This window comes from Aethalodelphis obliquidens, unplaced genomic scaffold (genome assembly GCF_003676395.1).
Source record: "Aethalodelphis obliquidens isolate GAN/ISIS:26980383/991018 unplaced genomic scaffold, ASM367639v1 scaffold99, whole genome shotgun sequence".
In the NCBI taxonomy this organism is placed as follows: Eukaryota; Metazoa; Chordata; class Mammalia; order Artiodactyla; family Delphinidae; genus Aethalodelphis; species Aethalodelphis obliquidens.
In genome coordinates this window covers 1,666,192-1,685,586 of record NW_020838043.1, presented here as the reverse complement: position 1 = coordinate 1,685,586, position 19,395 = coordinate 1,666,192, and the positions used below count along the sequence as shown (strand labels likewise).

Sequence of the window (19,395 nt, the reverse complement as noted above, 5' to 3'; positions counted from 1 at the left end):
TCATTAAAACGTCTAATAATATGCATAATCAGTAATCGATAGTCACTAGAGGGAAAATAAAGAATAGAATTTTAAATTCATTATCCATACCTACAATATTATAAAATTTCTGTCTTAAATCTCATTTCAGTTTCCTAAAGACTTCATAAAACTTGTCAACATTAGCTTACCAAAGTTGTTTTTTGCTTGTTTTTGTTTTTAATGTCTTTGGGGAGTAAAGGAAAAAAATGATAAAATTGTTACATCCTGTAGAAATGCTGGCATTTTAGTTTATTTAATGTGATTTTATTTGCCTATACGTTACAGTGTATGAAACATAAGAAATAGGGTTCTCTTGTGGTTAGATACTTAGAGAGAGAATATTATATAATATAACTTTTAACTAGTGGCAATCCATCTTTTAATTTGCTTTTCTCATTTATTCAGGATTGATGGTATTAATGATGAAATAAATTAGCAATTTCATCATTAGTTGACAAAGCTTTGATGCTGATCATAAGCATGTACTTGAAAATACTTGTTTGCTGATGTTAATGTGAATTATTTGTATTAAATGAAAAAGATCAATGTTTAAAAGATAATGTTTTAACATATATATTTTTGAACCAGTTGCCCAATAGAGCCTGAGAGGGTTGTCTGTTTAAAGTGTGCAGTTATCATTTTCCCTTAATGCTGTCAGAAACATACTGGTCTTTTACAACATAAATACCTATATATTGTTTTACATTCCTGCTTTCTGTCATTAGTTATACATAGAATACAAATAGTATATCAAATATTAGTAACCATTTTTGCTAGTTTATTTTCTTGAAGATTATAATTAACTCTTGATCTAATTTAAAAGGGTGAACTTACTGTAGTGTTTCCATAGAGGAGAAATGACTGATAAAATTTATGCTCTTTATCATTTCCTTTATGTTAAATTTAGTCACCTGCAGATCGGTGCAAGAAAATCCATGCTGGTGATGAAGTGATTCAAGTTAATCATCAGACTGTGGTATGTATAATTACCTTACAAGTCAGTGGGAGACACTAACATAAAGATTGCCTAAAGCTTTGAAAGAATACCAGTGGAATGAAAGGCCTGTTTGTGTACAAAATAATTGAATAGCCTTTTTAAAAATAACTGACTATTTTTCTTAATTATCTGAAGAAATGTAAGGCATAGTTTTAAACGAACATGAGGAAATATTGGTGGTGGCTGAGTTTAGATGTACATTTCTATATGGACAGGTGCAGGATAATATAACCCTATGAACTGGGGTGATCATTTTGGAATAGAAATTAAAGTGACAGTGCATACAAATTCAACCTTTTCTTGATATAACTTTTAAGTTTCATTTTATAAATTATCAAATTACCTAGTAGATATGTTTTGTAACAGCATACATTCATTCATCTACTTTAACATTGATTTGTTCATTAAAGTGTCTGGCAGATTGGTTTATTTTAATGTCAGTTTTTAAATTTTAAATTGGAATAGCTGAATTGGCTTTTCATTTCCCAAAAGAGGACTATAGTTTAAGTTTTAAAACTATTGGCACTTAACTAAATAAGTTCATAAAATTTTTTTGCTCTATGAACCTCACAACTCCCTTTCTAGCTAAGAATGACAATGGCATTCTGTGCCTATGGTAGATTTTCAAGGGCAATTTTTCTTAATCTTAGATTGAGAAAATGAACATCATCTGATTTTCACTTTGGACTATTTTCTGTCTCAGTTGATCTATCTCTGCCAAAATAAAGTATAAAGTTTTTTTTAAAATGAAGTTAAAATTTAAATAATCTGATTATTGATTAATAATCCTCATTTTAAAAGAAAGTGTTTTTTTTTTCCTGGTAAATATTCTGCTTATGGCTCACTAACTCTTCAGAGTGAGTAATTATTTCCTGTTGTACCTTTAAACTAAATTTGGTTTTGCATGTTCTAGTCCTAGAAGAAAGGCTGTATTTTGGGGGTAAGAAGACTCATGTGAAAAGTCTGATCTTTCTTGGTGATTCTGATATTAAGGCAGATGCTATTTCAATTTTGGTTTTGAATAAACTGAGAAGTTTGTCATATTTTGGAGAGGCTCCTGAACACTGATAATTAAAGTTCTGATGTTTCTTCAATGAGTTCATTATCTAAGTGAATAAAAGTTAATGAAAGTTTGGAAAATTAAATGTGTGGGTGTAAAGTTAATACTAATTATTGTTAGTTAATACTAATTAATGGAGACTATTGGTAATCGACAGAGCCTGTCTACACTATGACAATTTTGATGATAAGTTCTCATTACTAGAAACTATACAAAGCGATTGTCTTGAGTAAAGTTTCTTGTCCCCTAGGATGAGGATTTTGGGCAGTGGGATAAAGCAGCTGCTTCTTCTAATGTTCATGCTGCCTCCATTTCTACAATGTGACCTTAACAAATATGACATCTGTTGGATAGTTGGGCCTATTTCCAGTTGGTCAATTCTAAGAGGATAGAGATTAGTCTCTAATGAAAAATTGTTAAAATGATACTCTTTGTGGAGCAAAGATTCTCATGTCTATTGTATATGAAAGTCTTTAAAAGACTTCAAGTGAACTAATAAAATCTCTATGGATTGGTGATATTTATATACTGTGAGAATGTGTCAACACATCTTTGCATCACAGGAATATTCTAAAATATTAAAAACTACACAGAATGATGGTTGGGAGAACTTGCTTTCAGTTTTTGCTCTGAAACTGACTTACGGTTTTAAGTGAGTCATGGTAACTATTTAACTTTATCTTTTTAATGATAATAAACATAGCCAGCACTTACTGTGTTCTTACAGTGTGCCAAGCATCGTGTTAAGTAGTTTACATATTTTATGTCATTTACTCCTCACAATAATCCTATGAAGAAGGTGTAAGTGGAGATTGAATGAGCTCAAAGCTCACTGACTACAAGGCCCATGCTCTTACTTCAGTTTTATTATACTCCCTCCCCAAAGTCAAATTATAAAATTATCAAACAAAAGGGGAGGAATTCTAATAATCCTGTAAGTAAACCCCAGGATTCAGGGAGAGATTACATGGAGCCAAGGGTAGAGAAGAAGAGAGGAAGTGAGAATTTACGTAACTGGGGTAGGTTCAGCTGAACTGAAATTAGAAGTGGGGTTGAAATTTCACTTGACTGCCACTTCTTCACTCACTCCTTTGCTTCAGATAGACAAGATATGTAAAACACAATGCCAGGCACACATTAGGAGTTCAACAGAAACTAACTTTCCAACCTCCCTTCCTCCCTTTTACCTACTATAACAGTTGGGCCAATTGGAGCCCAGTTCCTTGACAGACTGCTACTACAACCTACAAATTGATTTTGGATGATAATAGAGACATTCTCTGTCAGGAAATTATGTTGAATTCCATGAAAGTAGCCTTCCTTAATAATGTGATCAATTACCAGATTGTCTTCTTTGTGTTCAAGTAGAGGCATAGTTGTGCAAGAATGGTACCTTTCGTTAAATGCACCCTACTCTGTCCTCTTTTTCTTGCTATTGCCTGCATTGTGGTCTGTGCAGTGCTTTTAACTTCTTACCAGACAATATACAGAGGTGGAGAAATGGACATTATCTGAGTTTTATTACTACAAAAGGTTTGCTAAGTTGTTAAATTAGCTGAAACAAGTATAAGTTATTTGCAGTCTGCAATTACCCCTTCTGTCCCTGCGTTCATAACCAGGGACATTAGGGGTTGGTTATGATATAATAATTACATTAAAGTATGGCCTAATACATTTGAAATACATATTTAATGATATTTTAATCCAGTAATTAACTGACCTGGATAGTGAGATTTTGCCAATATTATTCTATACCAATTTAGATTCAATAATGAAAAGAGTAATGTTCAGTTTTATATTTTGAATGTTATTAGCCCAGTTAGTAGTTTTCTGTAATTCTAAAATTTCCTACTGCTACAGATAGTAATGTACAATATAAAATTTGATAACTTTTCTTATTATAAAATACCTAAAAAAGCAATATGAAATTTTTCCCTAAGAGTCTGAGAAAGTTAAATAATCACAGATGAATTCAAATACTATTTTTTGAAATTGCTAGTATGGTATATCTTCAAGATGTCCAATTAGATGTGTGTGTTTGTGTGTTTCTAGTTTGCTCATTTTTTTTAAAAGTACATTTTCTTATTTGAAATGAAACTGGAAGTTTTATGTCCTTTATCACGTTGCTATATTCTTTATTATAAGTGGCTTTTAAGCTTTTCTAATCAACCTACTTCTGTGGCTGAGAAACTGTGGCTGCCAGGTAGGAAGAAGAAAAAATCATGAACATCCAAGCAAAGCAGACTGAGTCCTATTGCATGTCTTCCCTGCCAGTGAAGATCCAACTCCTCAAAGGCTGCTGGAATCTCCCAAGATTTTTTCCACTTCATCTGCCACTACATTCCTCTCTGGGAGATACCTCGGCATAGTTTGAACCAACAGCTCTGCCCTCATGATGCACTTTTAACACTTTTTTTTTTTTAGCTGATGAGACTACTTATAGTTATTAAATCTATCTGGGCATATTCCTAATGAATCTGTTAAAATTTCATGTCAATGCTGTTTTTGGTGTGTAAGTGTTATAAAGATTCTATCCATACTAAAAACAGATATTTTCTTCTTAGGAATATCAGTTGAAAAGAGTGGGGTATGTGATGGTTGAATCCAGCATTTGGAAAATTTTCCTTTTATTTTGTGTATATACTAAAACATATTCACTATTATTTTGGAAGGTCTTCTGGAACCTGGTGACTACATTATGGCAAGAAATGGTTCAATAGATGGGGCTATAAATCCTACTGGGAAATAACTGGGTTGGGATAGTCAAGAAGAATATAGACTACAACAAATAGGGTGTTAGACATTGATCAGTGAGAGATGGAAGATGAACACTGTAAACTAGTGTGTTTTGTTACCCCCAAATGGTAAATGGTTGCTGAACAAGAATGCAGGTGATGGCAGAGGGGGTGGGGAGAAGGGAACAAGTTAAAGGACTATTGAGTTATCTCAAAAGGTCATTCTAACTTCATTTATGTAACTCTCAATGGCATCTCCCTTATTCTCTCTTATTCTCACTCTAGTCTCTCATTTTTTACTCTTTCTTCACCCTCTTGTTCCTTCAACCCCAGAACAACAGGCAAGTATTGTTTGAAAGGGAAACCAACGTAATCAGAATGGATGGAGAGTGTGGTGACCCATTAAAACCCAGCTCTCCCTTGCCCTCCCTCTCACCCTACCGCCCTGCCCCTGGACTTCAGCAGGAAGGAAGGAGTGGCTCATTGAGTGGAATCAGTACCACAGTATTGGCTAACACTGATGTGCTTTTTCTCTCTCTTTTTTAATTTGTTTAATTGTTGTCTTTATTTTTTTAGGTTTTTCTTCTAATTCAGTTTTCTTCTTTCCTTTACCATCCTCATCTCTTCTCACTTGACTATTTCTCCTCCATTCTTCACCTCTTTCACGTTTTTTTTTAAATTCTTGCCTATTTTCTTCTGTTCTCCTTTCTCAAAAGAGAAAGTATTTATCTTATAATTCCTTATAACCAAAATATTGAAAACTGAGACCTCAAATGGCAGTATTTGCGGTGCACCTCCTTTCTTATTCCTGTAAACACAAGATGTTGCTGGAATACAGAGATTAAATATGTTAGCATGGTGTTTAACATATTGCTTAATAAATGGTTATGATAATATCCTAAAATAACTCTGTTAGGATTCTAAGAAATTGGTATTCTAAAACAGAGCACATGAATTGTTCTCTTTTGGAAGGGAGAAATATCATGAAGAGACACTTAACAAAAATTGAAAGAAATAATGCATCATAGTTTTCAGTTACTCATAGTAATATTTTATTTCAGGTTCTACCTTATGTAGTATGTCATTTATGAGATGGTGGTAGATTTTTTTTCTTTTATTTTACCTTGAATATCATGGATTTGATGAGATGTGTGGAAATTGGTTTTGAATTACCACATATTGACATGTCATATATTTTATTTTCCCTAGAGAAATCAATTCATTACTTTATTATCCAGTATAATATTTTATGATTTTTCTGTCATCAAACTAAAATTATCTTAAGTCTTTATATAAAGGAGATAAGTTGTATGATACCTTAATATTGGTAACTTCCTGTGAACCAATTTATTTTTTCTGCAGATCTCTGCATCCTGATTTCTTTCTTATTTATGCAGTTCTTACTAGCTTCACCAGGAAAAGACTAATTGGTTTTAAACATGATTAACGCTAATTTATTTTTATTATTAGAAACATCTTTCAGTGTCAACGTACAGTTAATATGGTTTAGTTATTTTACATGGAATTTTAGAAGGTTTCCATATTAAGTGATTATTTTGTATGTTTCAAATGTATCTGTTGGCTGATGTTCTTACCAACTCTGGCTTATTAAGTGTGCAACTCATTTGCATATCAGTGTCAATAACTATATCCCTTTTCCTACATCTATCAGAAAGGCAAAAGTTGGCCAGTCACAATTCCCTGATTTACTTTCTGTCTGTAGTAGGGGTGGGCCATTAGTAGATAACAGTTAACTGCCTAATGAAGATAAAAAATTATTGCATGAAAGGGGAACACATTAGAACATCATAAAGTAGGAAATTCAAGAGATAATTAAAGTCTCATATTCTTTTCAGGTTATTTAGCCCTAGGATTTAAATATAAGTTTCATCCACTAAATTAATATTCTGATCAGCTTGGTGGCTGAAATTTTAGGTAATGTAACCACTGATCACTTTCACGTTCCCTTTCATCTTATTACTCTAATACTGGGCAATAAGGGGAATTTAAAATTGAGACAAATGGCAGAGAGAGTTCCCTGTGGCCCCATTTAGAGCTGACACTGAGTTACCTTTTTTGTCTGAGTTGTTGCATTTCTGATAAAATGATTTCTAAAGATAACTTCTATAGTGAAAGTATTTATAACCATTATGGAAGTTCTTAAACTAAAACGTTTTATTAATAAAGATGTAGAATGCTGTTTATTTAGCTTTATAAATGCATATATACACATTCTTTGGTTTTGTTTTGATAAATATAGTCATCTATTGCAATATTTGCTAGTATTTTCAAATACACATATCTGTTAAATGTCTACCAGTAAATGACATTATAAAAATTATTCATAGAAAAGCTGTAGATTTTTAAACATGTTACTTTTTGAATACTAGGGCTTTGGTTCCTTTTAATTATGTTTTTCGTTTAGATTCCTAAATTAAATTTAAGCTGAATTTTTTCATAAGTATAGACTTTTTTTTATTCTTCTCAGAATTCTTATAAATAGGATCTATAGATTTTTAGATAACAATGCTTTGTTTCATCCCTTAGCTTTGGTGACTAAGACTTTTTATTTTAAAATACACGTATTTCCAATGTCTTTGCAGGGAGAACAGAAGTGAAACATAGGAAGGAATGGCTGAAATGTAATAATTTCCATACATATGCAAATACAAAATGGTGTTAAAATTTAACCTATGCAAATATGTTTATAAAAATTTTAGTTAAAAACCTGTATTATTGTGGTTCTTTTAAAATAGCTTACTGATTTTGGGGGGAATGAGGTTCTGTGATATGACCAAAGATTCATCCCCACAGTCTTTCACTGTGATGTGATTGTCTTCCTTCTCCATGTCTCCCTAGCAGAGTCTCTCAGACTCACTCAATTTTATGTTTTGGAGAAGTTAAAGAATACCATGAATGATAATGAAATAAAAATAAAATGAGCTTCAATTTAGTTTTCTATAGCATATACGAATGTAAACCATGAAGCCCCCCAAATAAAATTTTGCTCTTCAGAGGCCAAAATATTACCAAATAGTGTACTGAGCTGGAAGAAGGGGGAGAGAGCAGTAGGTTCAAGATGCTAAACTATACCCATAGTTTTTAAATCAGCTTGCCACAGAAGCAGAGATACCAGTAATACAAAGGCTGCAGTTAATATAAGTGTTAGGTAACAGGAGATAATGCAAGTAATAGGTTATGGAAATGTATCACCTTTGGTGAAAACATTGTGGGTGATTTGTAGAACTTAATGGAAAAAATTATGATTCTTATTTTCTTCCTCCCATGAACTTTCTCATGAGCCAATCAAGAAATTCTGATTTAACCCTCAGAACTTCTTGGTTACAGAGAAGGACTCCTGGAAGATGGTGTACAATAGGTGAGAAACAAAGTACTAGCTTCTTGTAGTCTCCAAGTTGGCTTTCTCTCTTGGACTCCCTGTCCATCTTCAGAAGTGAGAAACTGTGTTCTCTATGCTTTCTCTTTAAATATAACACACAGACACAGACACAGACACACACACACACACACACACATTATATATGTGACTGTCTGTGAAACGCACATGAAAATATTAACTACCAAAACATATGTGTAAATTCAAATTGTGAGCAGCTCAACACGGTCCAACTTTTACAGTAAAATTAAGCCACATAAAAAACAAATGCTTTGATGTATGCAGTCTTATTTCACTGGACAAGTGCCTTTTAAAGTTAAGGAGACTGTGAGGTGAAGAGTGGCTCAGTGAATAAAGACATAAAATTGTGGAGTTTTTCCTCTAATGAAAATAAAACTTTTTAATTCCCATATTCCTTCTTTTCGAATGTTTGTTCCTTTCATGTTCTCCCAAGATTGCCTCTTCTAATCATGTTTGTAAAAAATATCAGTACTAAGGTTTTATTTAAAATAGATAACACCTTGGGTCATTTCTGAATACTCTGAAATACCTATTTAAATTACTCCATGTTGGAATTTAAGGTCACTTTTTTTTTTGCATTTAGTTACTTAACCAAATGCATACCTTTCAGCTTATATTTCTTTATATTTGAACCGTAGGTAATTCTCTGTTTCTATTCAGTAAATGAATGATTGTGGAAGAGCAAAATTAGGATATCTCCAAATATACTATAGTTTAATATTGTAAGACTTGATCATTAGTATTATGTGAAAAAAATAAATTTAGGTGAAGGTGAAGTTTGTAGATTGGTACTCAAATTTAGTAGTTCTAGGATCTTTGAAAGATATTGTGTATCAAAATTCATTACTTCTGAAATGTTTTAAAATGTTTTAGTAATGCAGGGGAACAGATCACTATGATAAATATCTCAGCACCAAAAAATTTGGCAAAAACAGTGTCATTAGTCTCAGGGTGATGGGTTGTATATTGGATTAAGTCTCTTCAGTGCTTTTAAAAAAGAGAAGAACGTTTGGGTATAGTGTGACATATCATCAGACATTCATATAGGCACACTTCAAGTCTCTGAAATTTCCTTTGTGAAGAGGTATCATTTATACATTACAAACTGTTAGTAAGAGCCAGTGTATACACAGGAGCGTGTGTAATTGTTAATGAATGGATCTGTTACTTTGTCTTCTGAAGGATAATAACTTTGAAAATCTTTTAAGAATGTCCTATCTTCCTGCTTGTATGTGTAGAGATGGTTTCTTGTAACTCCAAATACAGTTGTGACAAAGGTAAAGGTCTAAATTGATAGGCTTACATTCTTACCTTTGTTTTTTAACTTTGTCTACTTGGGACCATAGAGTAGAGATTCTTTTCATATGTTGGTCAAATAATTCACCAGCTATTGTTTCAAAATCAGATAGGCTAGAGAAAGTCCTAAAGGGGTCAGAGACAACTTCTTCCCTCTATGTACAAAGAGGAAAGGCAGAGTATCACCTCTTCAGCACCAACCCCAAAGTCTTTTGTGCATCTAATCTGGGCAACCCATTGTCCAAGGACCTGCCCACTTATGTTGTGTTAACCCAAGAACCCCTGGTATCCTCTTCAGCCTGATCAAAGCAATTACAAGCCCCATCTACAAGAAAGCAGAGCCTCTGGCTTTTAACTCTTGGGATACCTTAAAAACTGTCTTGGACAATTTTAATCCTATTTGTGTTGTATATAAAATGCATTTCAATGTCCAGGTTGGGGATTACATTTAACTAGTAAGACTTGCCATTGTTTAGGGACACTGACTTTTGCTACCTGGACAATCAGGAAGGTAATATTAGTAGTTCGGCGTATGTGAAAAGCAGGTCATCTTTAATAATAAGGCATATTTTGTGTAAGATGTATAAGTGGGTTTTTAAAGTTCATTCCAATCCATGAACTTAATGTGAATGAAATATTCTCTTAAAATATTGAGAAAGAGAAACTTGGACTATGTACAACCACTACAAAATATTTTTCTAAAAGAAAACTTTCCTAACAGTGTTTATAAAATAATAAAGCAGAATCTTTCTATGACAAATAGCAACTATATCCACGGTTATATTCCTTGTCATAAATCACTATGACTTTAGGTCTGAAGTATCCAGGATATAAATACTGGTTTCTTTTCAAATGTTCATTTATAAGAAAGTTTATTTGGTAATTTGAGGGAAACAATGTCTATTATAGCTTTAGTATCAAGTATATTACATTTAGAGAAAAATTTAAAACTACATCTTGGTTTTACATACAAAACTAAACTCCCTTTGGAGTTTTAAGGCACTTTATTGTCTCTGAAACATTTACATTCTCATGTCACCGTATCGTTTCACTAGTTGAGTTATCAACAAACACTGATTAAGTCTCTGCCATTTGTAAGGCATTGATTGCAGGTATATCCAGACAAATAAGACTCAGTTTTTATCCTAAAAAAAAAAGCCCTCAAAAAGTTTTGTGAGGGTAGATGAAGGGGGGCTAAGGAAAAATAGGTAACTTTAATAAGAGGCAGTGCATGAAAAAAATGCCACTGGAGAGATACAAACAGTGTACCATGAGATCACATGAGGAAAATAAGGTTCTAGCTGTAAGAGGCTTTATGATGGTACTGCATTTAATAAGTGCCATTATGGATACGTAAGATTTTATAGGTGGGAGAAAAATTGCAAATAGAAGGAAGAACGCTTTTGCAAGGATATAGCTAGGGAGAAAAGCACAGTGTTCGAGGGGAACGTAATACTAACTTCACCAACTCTTCCACCCATACTGAACTACTGAAAGTTGCTCAAACTGGTTTTACCTTGTCTCACGGCTTTCTTCACTCCCTCAACCTCCAGATCACCTTCACGTGTCCAATTCCTAAGAAATTCAGCTTAGACTAATAGGAAACCTTCCCTGAACCCTCAAGAATGGGTTAGATGCCCCTTTGGGAGGCTCCCATTTCACCCTGTATCCATTCTATTGACGTACTTCTCTTAATTTATTGTAAATGTTCATTGACCTGCTCATCTCTTGCCTGTTCATTATGCTTTTTTTTTCTTTTTTTTTTTTGATACGCGGGCCTCTCACCGTTGTGGCCTCTCCCGTTGCGGAGCACAGGCTCCGGACGCGCAGACTCAGCGGCCATGGCTCACGGGCCTAGCCGCTCTGCAGCACGTGGGATCTTCTGGGACCGGGGCACGAACCCGTGTCCCCTGCATTGACAGGCGGACTCTCAACCACTGCGCCACCAGGGAAGCCCCATTATGCTTTTTAGTGAGTCACAGGTTGCACTGCAAGTACCATTGTATCCATAGTACATGGCACGTAATAAATACTTAGTGATTCTATAAGTTATAATATCTAATCTTAAAAACATATTAAAATATTCTAGACATGAGCAAGTCACTGCCTTCAAGACAGTCGTTGTCTAGTATAGCTGTTCTTAAAATGTGGTTCCCAGACCTGTAGCATCAGCATCATTTGGGAACTTGGAAAAAAATGTAAATTCTAGGGCCCCACCTCAGACCTACTGGATCAAAAACTCTGGGGTTTCCAGGAGATTCTAACACATTCTGAAGTTTCAGAACCACATTAAAGAAAAATAATATGAGACAGCTATGGCCATATTGGCAAAGGACCTATTTGATGAATTGATTCTTTAGTTAGGCCTTTGGAGAGCTTTTCAAAGGTTTTGAGGGGAAGAACACTTCTATACTGTAGCAGTATTTTGGAGCTGCAAAAGATCAGAGTAGAAAGAGCCGGTAGGACTCTGTTTTAAATCTAACAGTCAGGTATCCAAGCCAGAAGTAAGGCAGTGAGAGGAAGTATTAATTGCTAGAATCTATTCTTTAGGATACATGTGGATTAAAAAGAGGGGGAACTGTCAAAGGTGACTCCATACTCAAAACTTGAGAGGATGATAGGGAACTTTTTGTTATTGCTGTTGAATGAGAACAGGGAGCTAAGTTTGGTTTTTAAAGTGTTGCATTCGTTTGAACTACCACTACTACTATGTTTGTAATCTTGGCCAAGAAAACTTAATCTCTTTTTGCTTCAGTTTCTTCACATGTAAAATGGGTTTAATTGTTTACTTCCTAGGGCTGTCATAAGAATGAAAATATAAGTGAAAGGAATGTAATATAGGTAGGAAGAATCTAGCTTAGTGAATTACTGGTGCTTGATTATTCAGTAGCTATTAGTATGGATGAACTGAACTGTTGGAAATATGTCACGAGTTCTTGATAGGGAGCAGGGATGGTTAGAAAGATTTGGGATTCATGCAGCAAGTTGTTAGTGGAAGCTCTGGGAAGAGAAGAAATTATTGTAAGAAGACAGCATGAAATATTAGGGGTAGAACACTTAGCCTAGAGGAAATACCTGCATTTATTGGTTGTAAGGAGGAAGAAAAGATGGAGGACAAGTAATCAGAGATGTGCCAGGACCACATCCTTTTACTAAAGCTCATCTGTTGTCATCTATTTGCACTTTCCTACCCATTCTGCATATTAGAGTTGTAATGTATTGTGGTTTTGGAAGTCTAATCTAATCCTTTAGCCTGTGCAAGAATATTTAAATGTCTCTTTTGGTGTTGAGTTCACTTTTCCACAAGTCAGCCAATTCCTTTTTGGATGTCTTTGATTATTAAAATGTTTTTCTTCATATGTATCCCAAACCCATTATCTCTTAAAGTTTTGTACCTTATTTAATTCCTTCCTATGTTAGGATCCCATTAGCCTCCCTTCTTCCTTCTTTCAAAGCTCCCTGTATCTCCTTGTACAGAAAGACTTTCATTGCACCCAATGTAAAGAATACTTTACAATCATTTTTCATATTACTGTTGTATCTTCACATGGCTTTTAATTCAGGTCTATCACACTTAATACTTTAAAATCATAGCCAGAAACTCAAATGACGAAATGGAAAACTAATCTTGAAAAATGATTAACACGCATTGATATATTTTATCTATTTTGACGTGTGTGTGCTGTTACATTTAGCTCCGAACACGGGGCTCCCAAATTTCTTGAAGTTGTAACCTGTATACCTGCCTCATTTCATCATACCATCTACTCATGTCCCCCTATAATCTGTCAACCATAAATATCTTAATAACAGTTAAAGAGAAATAAATTTATTTCAGTAGTTCATTACACTTAATTATATGTTCGAAGATATGTGAAGGTGTCACAGAACCAGAGCTGAGAATTATTTTTCCTGGAGCTCTAAGACCATTCCATATTTGCCCTTGAATAGAACATGGTACAACCCAATAAATGGGGACAGTTGTTAAGAATAATATGCAGTAGAAAAGATAGAAAGTAATGAAGAAATGATCCAAGTCAGGGAGCTTGAGAAAGGACTAAGGAAAAAGGATTATTCGCATGAGAGGCGTGTTGTCTGGTTGCTGTTTATATGTATACAAGTACTGGGATGGGACTGATATAGCTAAAACCTACCTGTTATTAAGGAAAATGTTACACATAGGCTCGGAATTACTCAGCCAGCTTCATTCCTATTCAATAATTTCCACATGAACCTGAGTTAACACTTAAGTGAGGTATCTACTGAAATCGTTCATTGAATAAAAAAAACAACAGATAATGTAGTTCTTGACTTACTGTGCACAGTTGAATAATAATTTTGTTTTTCTTTTGATAATCATATAAAAGTATAATGCACAGAGCAGATGTCATTTCCCCATCACCACCTTTTACTGTTTTAAATAGTGTTATCTTTCTGGTTTTGTTCTTTTTTGTGGGAATTTTCCATCCATAACAAACAGTCCTAACTAGATACTTCATAAAATTCACGATTTTCTGACTGGAATATTACTATTCATACACTAGGTCCATTTATTTTATTGATTTTATTGTTTATAAAAATAACATGTTTATTGCCAAAAGTTCAGGAAATAAAAGAATAAAGAAGAAAATATATATTGTAGTCTGTACTCCCCTTTAATGTAACCATTGTTAATGGTGTTGTATAGCTTTCTGTGTTTTCTATATTTATATAAAATTTTTTTATAAAAGTAGAATTGAAGTACATTAGCTATTTTTAAACTTTTTTCTACACAATTTTTATACCCCATGCTAATGGGAATTTACATAATGTACAGTTTTTCATTGGTTTGAACAGTACTGCAACACACATGTTGCACATTTATCTCTGGGCTCTTATCCAATCATTTTCTTTTGGCAGTGAAAGTAGAATTTGGGAGTCAAAGTTAAATACTTCATATGGGTCACTTTTTAAAAGATATTGCTAATCTTATGTTAGTGAGTGTGGGAAGGCTGATGAAAAAGTAGTAGAGTTATATAATTTTCTGCCATTAAGTAACATTCAGCTATAAAATTTAAGAGTAACCAAATTATTACTTTCTCATCAAAAAACAATTTCACTTTCTCATGGAGAAACAATTCTGGTTTTTGGAATTGTGTATTCAAAAAGAGCATAGCGAAACTGTGAAAAACCAGGATGAATCAAATTACACTGAACGTTACACTGGAAAACACCATCTAGCCCTAAAATTTTCAACTAGTCACAATGATTATGTCACACAAGAAAATGGAAAGAAATTGGTGGGTAGAAATCAATGTGTAATTCGTTGTCAAGAGTAGATAGGCTGAAAGAAGGGTACAGTCATCATATTGAGTGCTTTAGTATAGTTAGCAATTATTTGAGTAAATAAAGTAAATGATAAAAAGTGGTTATACTCTTTGTATAAACACTGTGTTTTCTCCCTCCAAACCTGGAACTCAGAAATCTGCTCGCATATTTTTTTGGCGAGCAAAATGAATACTTGGATTTGAACTAACTTTGCTTTGACGTTTGGCTCATAGAAATGGCTGTAGGGATACTACGTAGCTATCAGAAGAATCAGAATCAAAGTAATGTACCTTTGGGGACATAATAATCTCCACTTATATAGAATGGGAGACATTTGACCAGTTCCATTACTGTAGCTGATCCACATTAATGTGATTTTTGAAAAAACTGGCAGCCTCTTATTCGTGGTAGGCAAGTATCATAATGATCATTTTGATTCATATCTGAGACCCCTGAGGTTTTAAGTATTATAATGTCTTGCTTCTTTTTTGTCCTAACTCTTTCTCTTCACCATCACTCAGTTCAGCTATAGTAGAGGTTATAGTTTAAATGAATGGTCACTCATATAAACTAAAGTCTCCCATTATCCTACAGTGGCTGTGGTCCAGAGTACCTCTTCATCATAGTCTCTGGGATCTGTGCTTCTTTTGATGCAAGTGCTCATTCTTTACAGTTTGAGCCTTATTTTCCAGGCAAAAACATGATGAATAATAGGCAAAGGCACCCATTCCCTTTCATTAGGTACCTAGGAAGAAACTAGATCACTGTTCAGACCATTTGCTAAGTCCTGCTTGCAATCCAGGATAAATTTTGACCCAATGTATTTGTATAAAACACCCTGGAAAATTCTAATCCATTAGTGTTGGAATAAAAGGTTATTCTCTCTTTTAAATGTGAAGTGTATTTTTTAAACCTTGGAATAATAGATATTTTTAATGTGTTTCTTTAAAGCATACTTCTAGGATTTCAGATAACTGCATAACCAGCATGTCTTAAAAGCAAAGTAACAAAAATTATTCTGTGTTCAAAAATTTAAAAGGATGATAAGTAATTTAACATGGATAACAGTAGAGCCAGGTTTCAGGACATTTATCAAGTACTTCTGTTTAATTATACAATATGTTTTGAGGTGATATTCAAATAAAATGGCTTCATTAAATTTAGCACATTATATTTTAAGTTTATAGGGTCTTTTGGAACACATTTCCAATAGCTGCTGCATTAGAGTAGCATTACCTTGTCGTTTCTTATTCTATCTTTATATCGTGGTTAAAGGTTTATTTTATTGATGCTGTCTTCCCCGCTCAGAATGTTTCCTTGGTGTGTCACTACCAGCTACTGGTAGTATAATGTCAGTCTAACTTAGGGACACTTATCTCTAAAAGATGGTGATGAGAAAGCATGTGGTATAGTTCTTAAGCTCAGGACATTGCCAAATCCTTGTTTCAGGCATGCGGATTTTTAAATTGTTACTTGTGAACAAAGCTTGGATCTAGACCTTGTGCAGCATTAATGATGACATAATTTCTTTAAATTCTAAATTACTCCATTGGTAGGATACCATTTTAGTCTCTGCTTAGACTGGTAAATGTCCATTATGTTATCTCATAATGGTATGGACTCTAAATGCAATAACATGGTTAATCAACTCAAAAATAAAATTTCTTTCTTGAGTTTATATCTCCTGAAAATTGATAGGATGGTACACCAATTATGTGATTTTCTTTTTTTTTCTTACTAATCTTATTAAAGGGGGAGAACATTAAATCTTTGAATACTGTACCTCAATTTTATTGTAATGATTTTGCTGGTTACCAGGTGGGGTGGCAGTTGAAAAATTTGGTGAATGCACTACGAGAGGACCCGAGTGGTGTTATCTTAACTTTGAAAAAGCGACCTCAGAGCATGCTTACCTCAGCACCAGCTTTACTGAAAAATATGAGATGGAAGCCCCTTGCTCTGCAGGTAATGAAGCTTAATCATAAGTCATACACCATCATTTTAGCCATAGATTATCTCAGTAATGCTTCTTTATTGTGCCTCATCTCAGCAGCATATGGATTAATCTTGTATGCTTTTGAAAATTTGTTTATGAAATGATCTCTTCACAGCTTATCCTAATAGGCTTAATTGTGATGAAATCTCAAAGTTACTATAATTAAAACCCAAATGATAGAGAACTCTGCCTTAATTTGTAAACATTTAAAGCATAATTCCCAAAAACCACAAGTTCTTTGAAGCCAAAATGTGGATAGAAATGAAACTGAGAGGTTTCACTTTGTGATACAATCTTCTATTTAAAAGTTTTACCCACATATAATTCTTGAGGAAACTAGATGATAGTTTATAGAATTTTTTAAAAACAGGTCATGAGATAAAAAATAGTTGTTTATAAACAGTAGGTAAAGAAACTTTTGATAGTAATTAAAATGTACCTATTACATTCTTCCTGACTGATCATTTTTCTCTTTTCTACCATGTACGGAGGCAAAAATAGGGAAATTGATGCGTTAGAATTTCTGCATTTTTCTTCAATGTGAAACGTCACTCCAAAATTACTCTGGATGTCAGTAAATTACATTCATTAAGAACCAGAGGTATCTAGGAAGTTATAAAAATATTATTCTGATTGATAAAGATAAGGAAGTAATACATTTTCTTCCATTTCAGTCAGGCTATAATCTTCAAACATATTATAGAAGAAATTCTTGTTCTTCACAAGACCTGCACTTTTAAAATAGAAGACCATCACCTTCCATAGAAGGTTAATTTTTAAAAATTAAAATTGCCCATTGAAACAGAACATTGCCTGTTGTTCAGATTAAAAAGAAAAGCAATAAATGAAAATGCCATTGTTATCACTGCTATGTAAATTGTTGTTCTATATTAGTAACTTACACCATTCTTAGATTTTTTTTCCCTAAAATCCTAAATTCTTCATTACATATGAATGGCCTTATAGATTATAATGATTTCTCATTGTTTAAAACTTTCCTACTTCTTGGCCTCAAAGTTGCATTATGCTTAAGTAACATAAAAACATATAAAATATACTAACATTAAGGTCTTTAAATTTTTAATGTGAATCTTTCTATTTTTCAAATATACGTAAAACTATATTTTAAAACTATATTAATATGTCCAAATGCATTTGAAATGCAGTATATGTTTATTATCAAAGATTTTTGGTGATCATTAAAGTTGAGAGATCAGTGTTTGGCTCATTAATTCGTAGATTAGCAGATCAGACCTTCCCATCACATCATTTTATTTTCTCGCTGCATTATAAGTTGCTTTGTTGTTCCACTCTGTAGTTTTCTATTGACATGTCTTCCCCAAAGATCCTTCTTCAGAGTCCGAGAGGTGGGAACCCTGAAGAAGAGACCCCTTTCAGCCATTAGGTTTCCTTCTCTATATGTGTGGTTAAATTTAACAACTTCTCTCTAGTACCTTCTGTTTCATGGTGAACACCAAAAAGACACTAGTTTCTTGTTGATCCGTGAACTCTATTTGAGGGAATATCTCTAGAAAATAAATTGGTGATTTGGTCCTCTTTTAGTTTCCTTTCCACAAGCACAAACTGGAGAATTAAGGTAATGACAATATCTAGTTAAGAATCACTTTTATAGGAAATGCTGAAATAATTGAAAGACCTGCATTTTTTTTGCTACACATACATTTGGTGTGTGTATTCAAAACTAGAGAACAAAGACTTTAATTTTTTAAATTACTCTACATCATTCCTTAATTATAATTATAATAGATGTTTAAGGCACTGTTTCTAGTTTCACTCCTAAATGCCAAGAAATGTGCCTCATCAGATCCTTACTTATATTTATTCCTCATTGCCTATTCAGTTACTCTGAGTATATTTGTAAATTTACTTTTTCGGAATGCTGAAATCAGAAAAAAAGAAAATCAGCATTGACATAAGTGCTTCTATGATGTATTGATGTTTTTGTAAATTTGTTATTTCAACTGAATTTAGTTCACCTAAAATGTATTGTCCAAGTTCAACGCCTTATAGATAAACAATACTATTAGTGAGGGCAGGGGAGGACCCTGCTTTCAACTTCTTTGAAAATTGACTTTTTACAGAGCAGAAGGAAGAGTATTAGTTTTGATTAAATACTTTCAAGTGGTGGTAAAACAAAGTCTTAGGAATAAGGGCACTAGATAAGTACTCTAACATACCACACCACCAGCACCAAATCTCCCTGGAATCTATTTCGAAGACCTGAAATTGTACCATTACAGAGTTCGTTTTTGATCTTAAGGCTTTGGCTTGTGCCAAAATGCAAAAAGAAACCAGAAGCATAATGGAAACTATGTGGTCAGAATTTTTAGAGGATGTATACAACCAAAGATGGACAAAACTTGAGGGTTCCCTTCCAGAAGGGGAAAAAATCAAAGAAATAGTGGAATGAGAAGGTCTTGCAGGCAGTTCTGGATTCTTTGTGACTTTGCCTGAGGCCACATATTTTTCCTAGTGGCTAAGAAAGGACCTGGGATGTGAAACATAAGTGCTTAATGTAGCAACAGTCCTCTGTGCAGACATAAG

General features: G+C 33.6%; 1 protein-coding gene across 4 annotated transcripts in view; it reads left to right on the top strand.

The window, feature by feature from the left end:
- CNKSR2 (connector enhancer of kinase suppressor of Ras 2) overlaps positions 1 to 19,395 on the top strand; it is a 256,343-nt gene that overhangs the window by 120,494 nt on the left and 116,454 nt on the right. For 2 of the 4 annotated variants that reach the window (XM_027096112.1, XM_027096113.1), the window contains exons 8-9: positions 929 to 997; positions 16,653 to 16,799. In XM_027096112.1, coding sequence (XP_026951913.1) covers positions 929 to 997; positions 16,653 to 16,799 — 216 coding nt within the window. The remainder of the gene's footprint in view (positions 1 to 928; positions 998 to 16,652; positions 16,800 to 19,395) is intronic. The other 2 variants (XM_027096115.1, XM_027096114.1) reach the window with 1 other exon arrangement.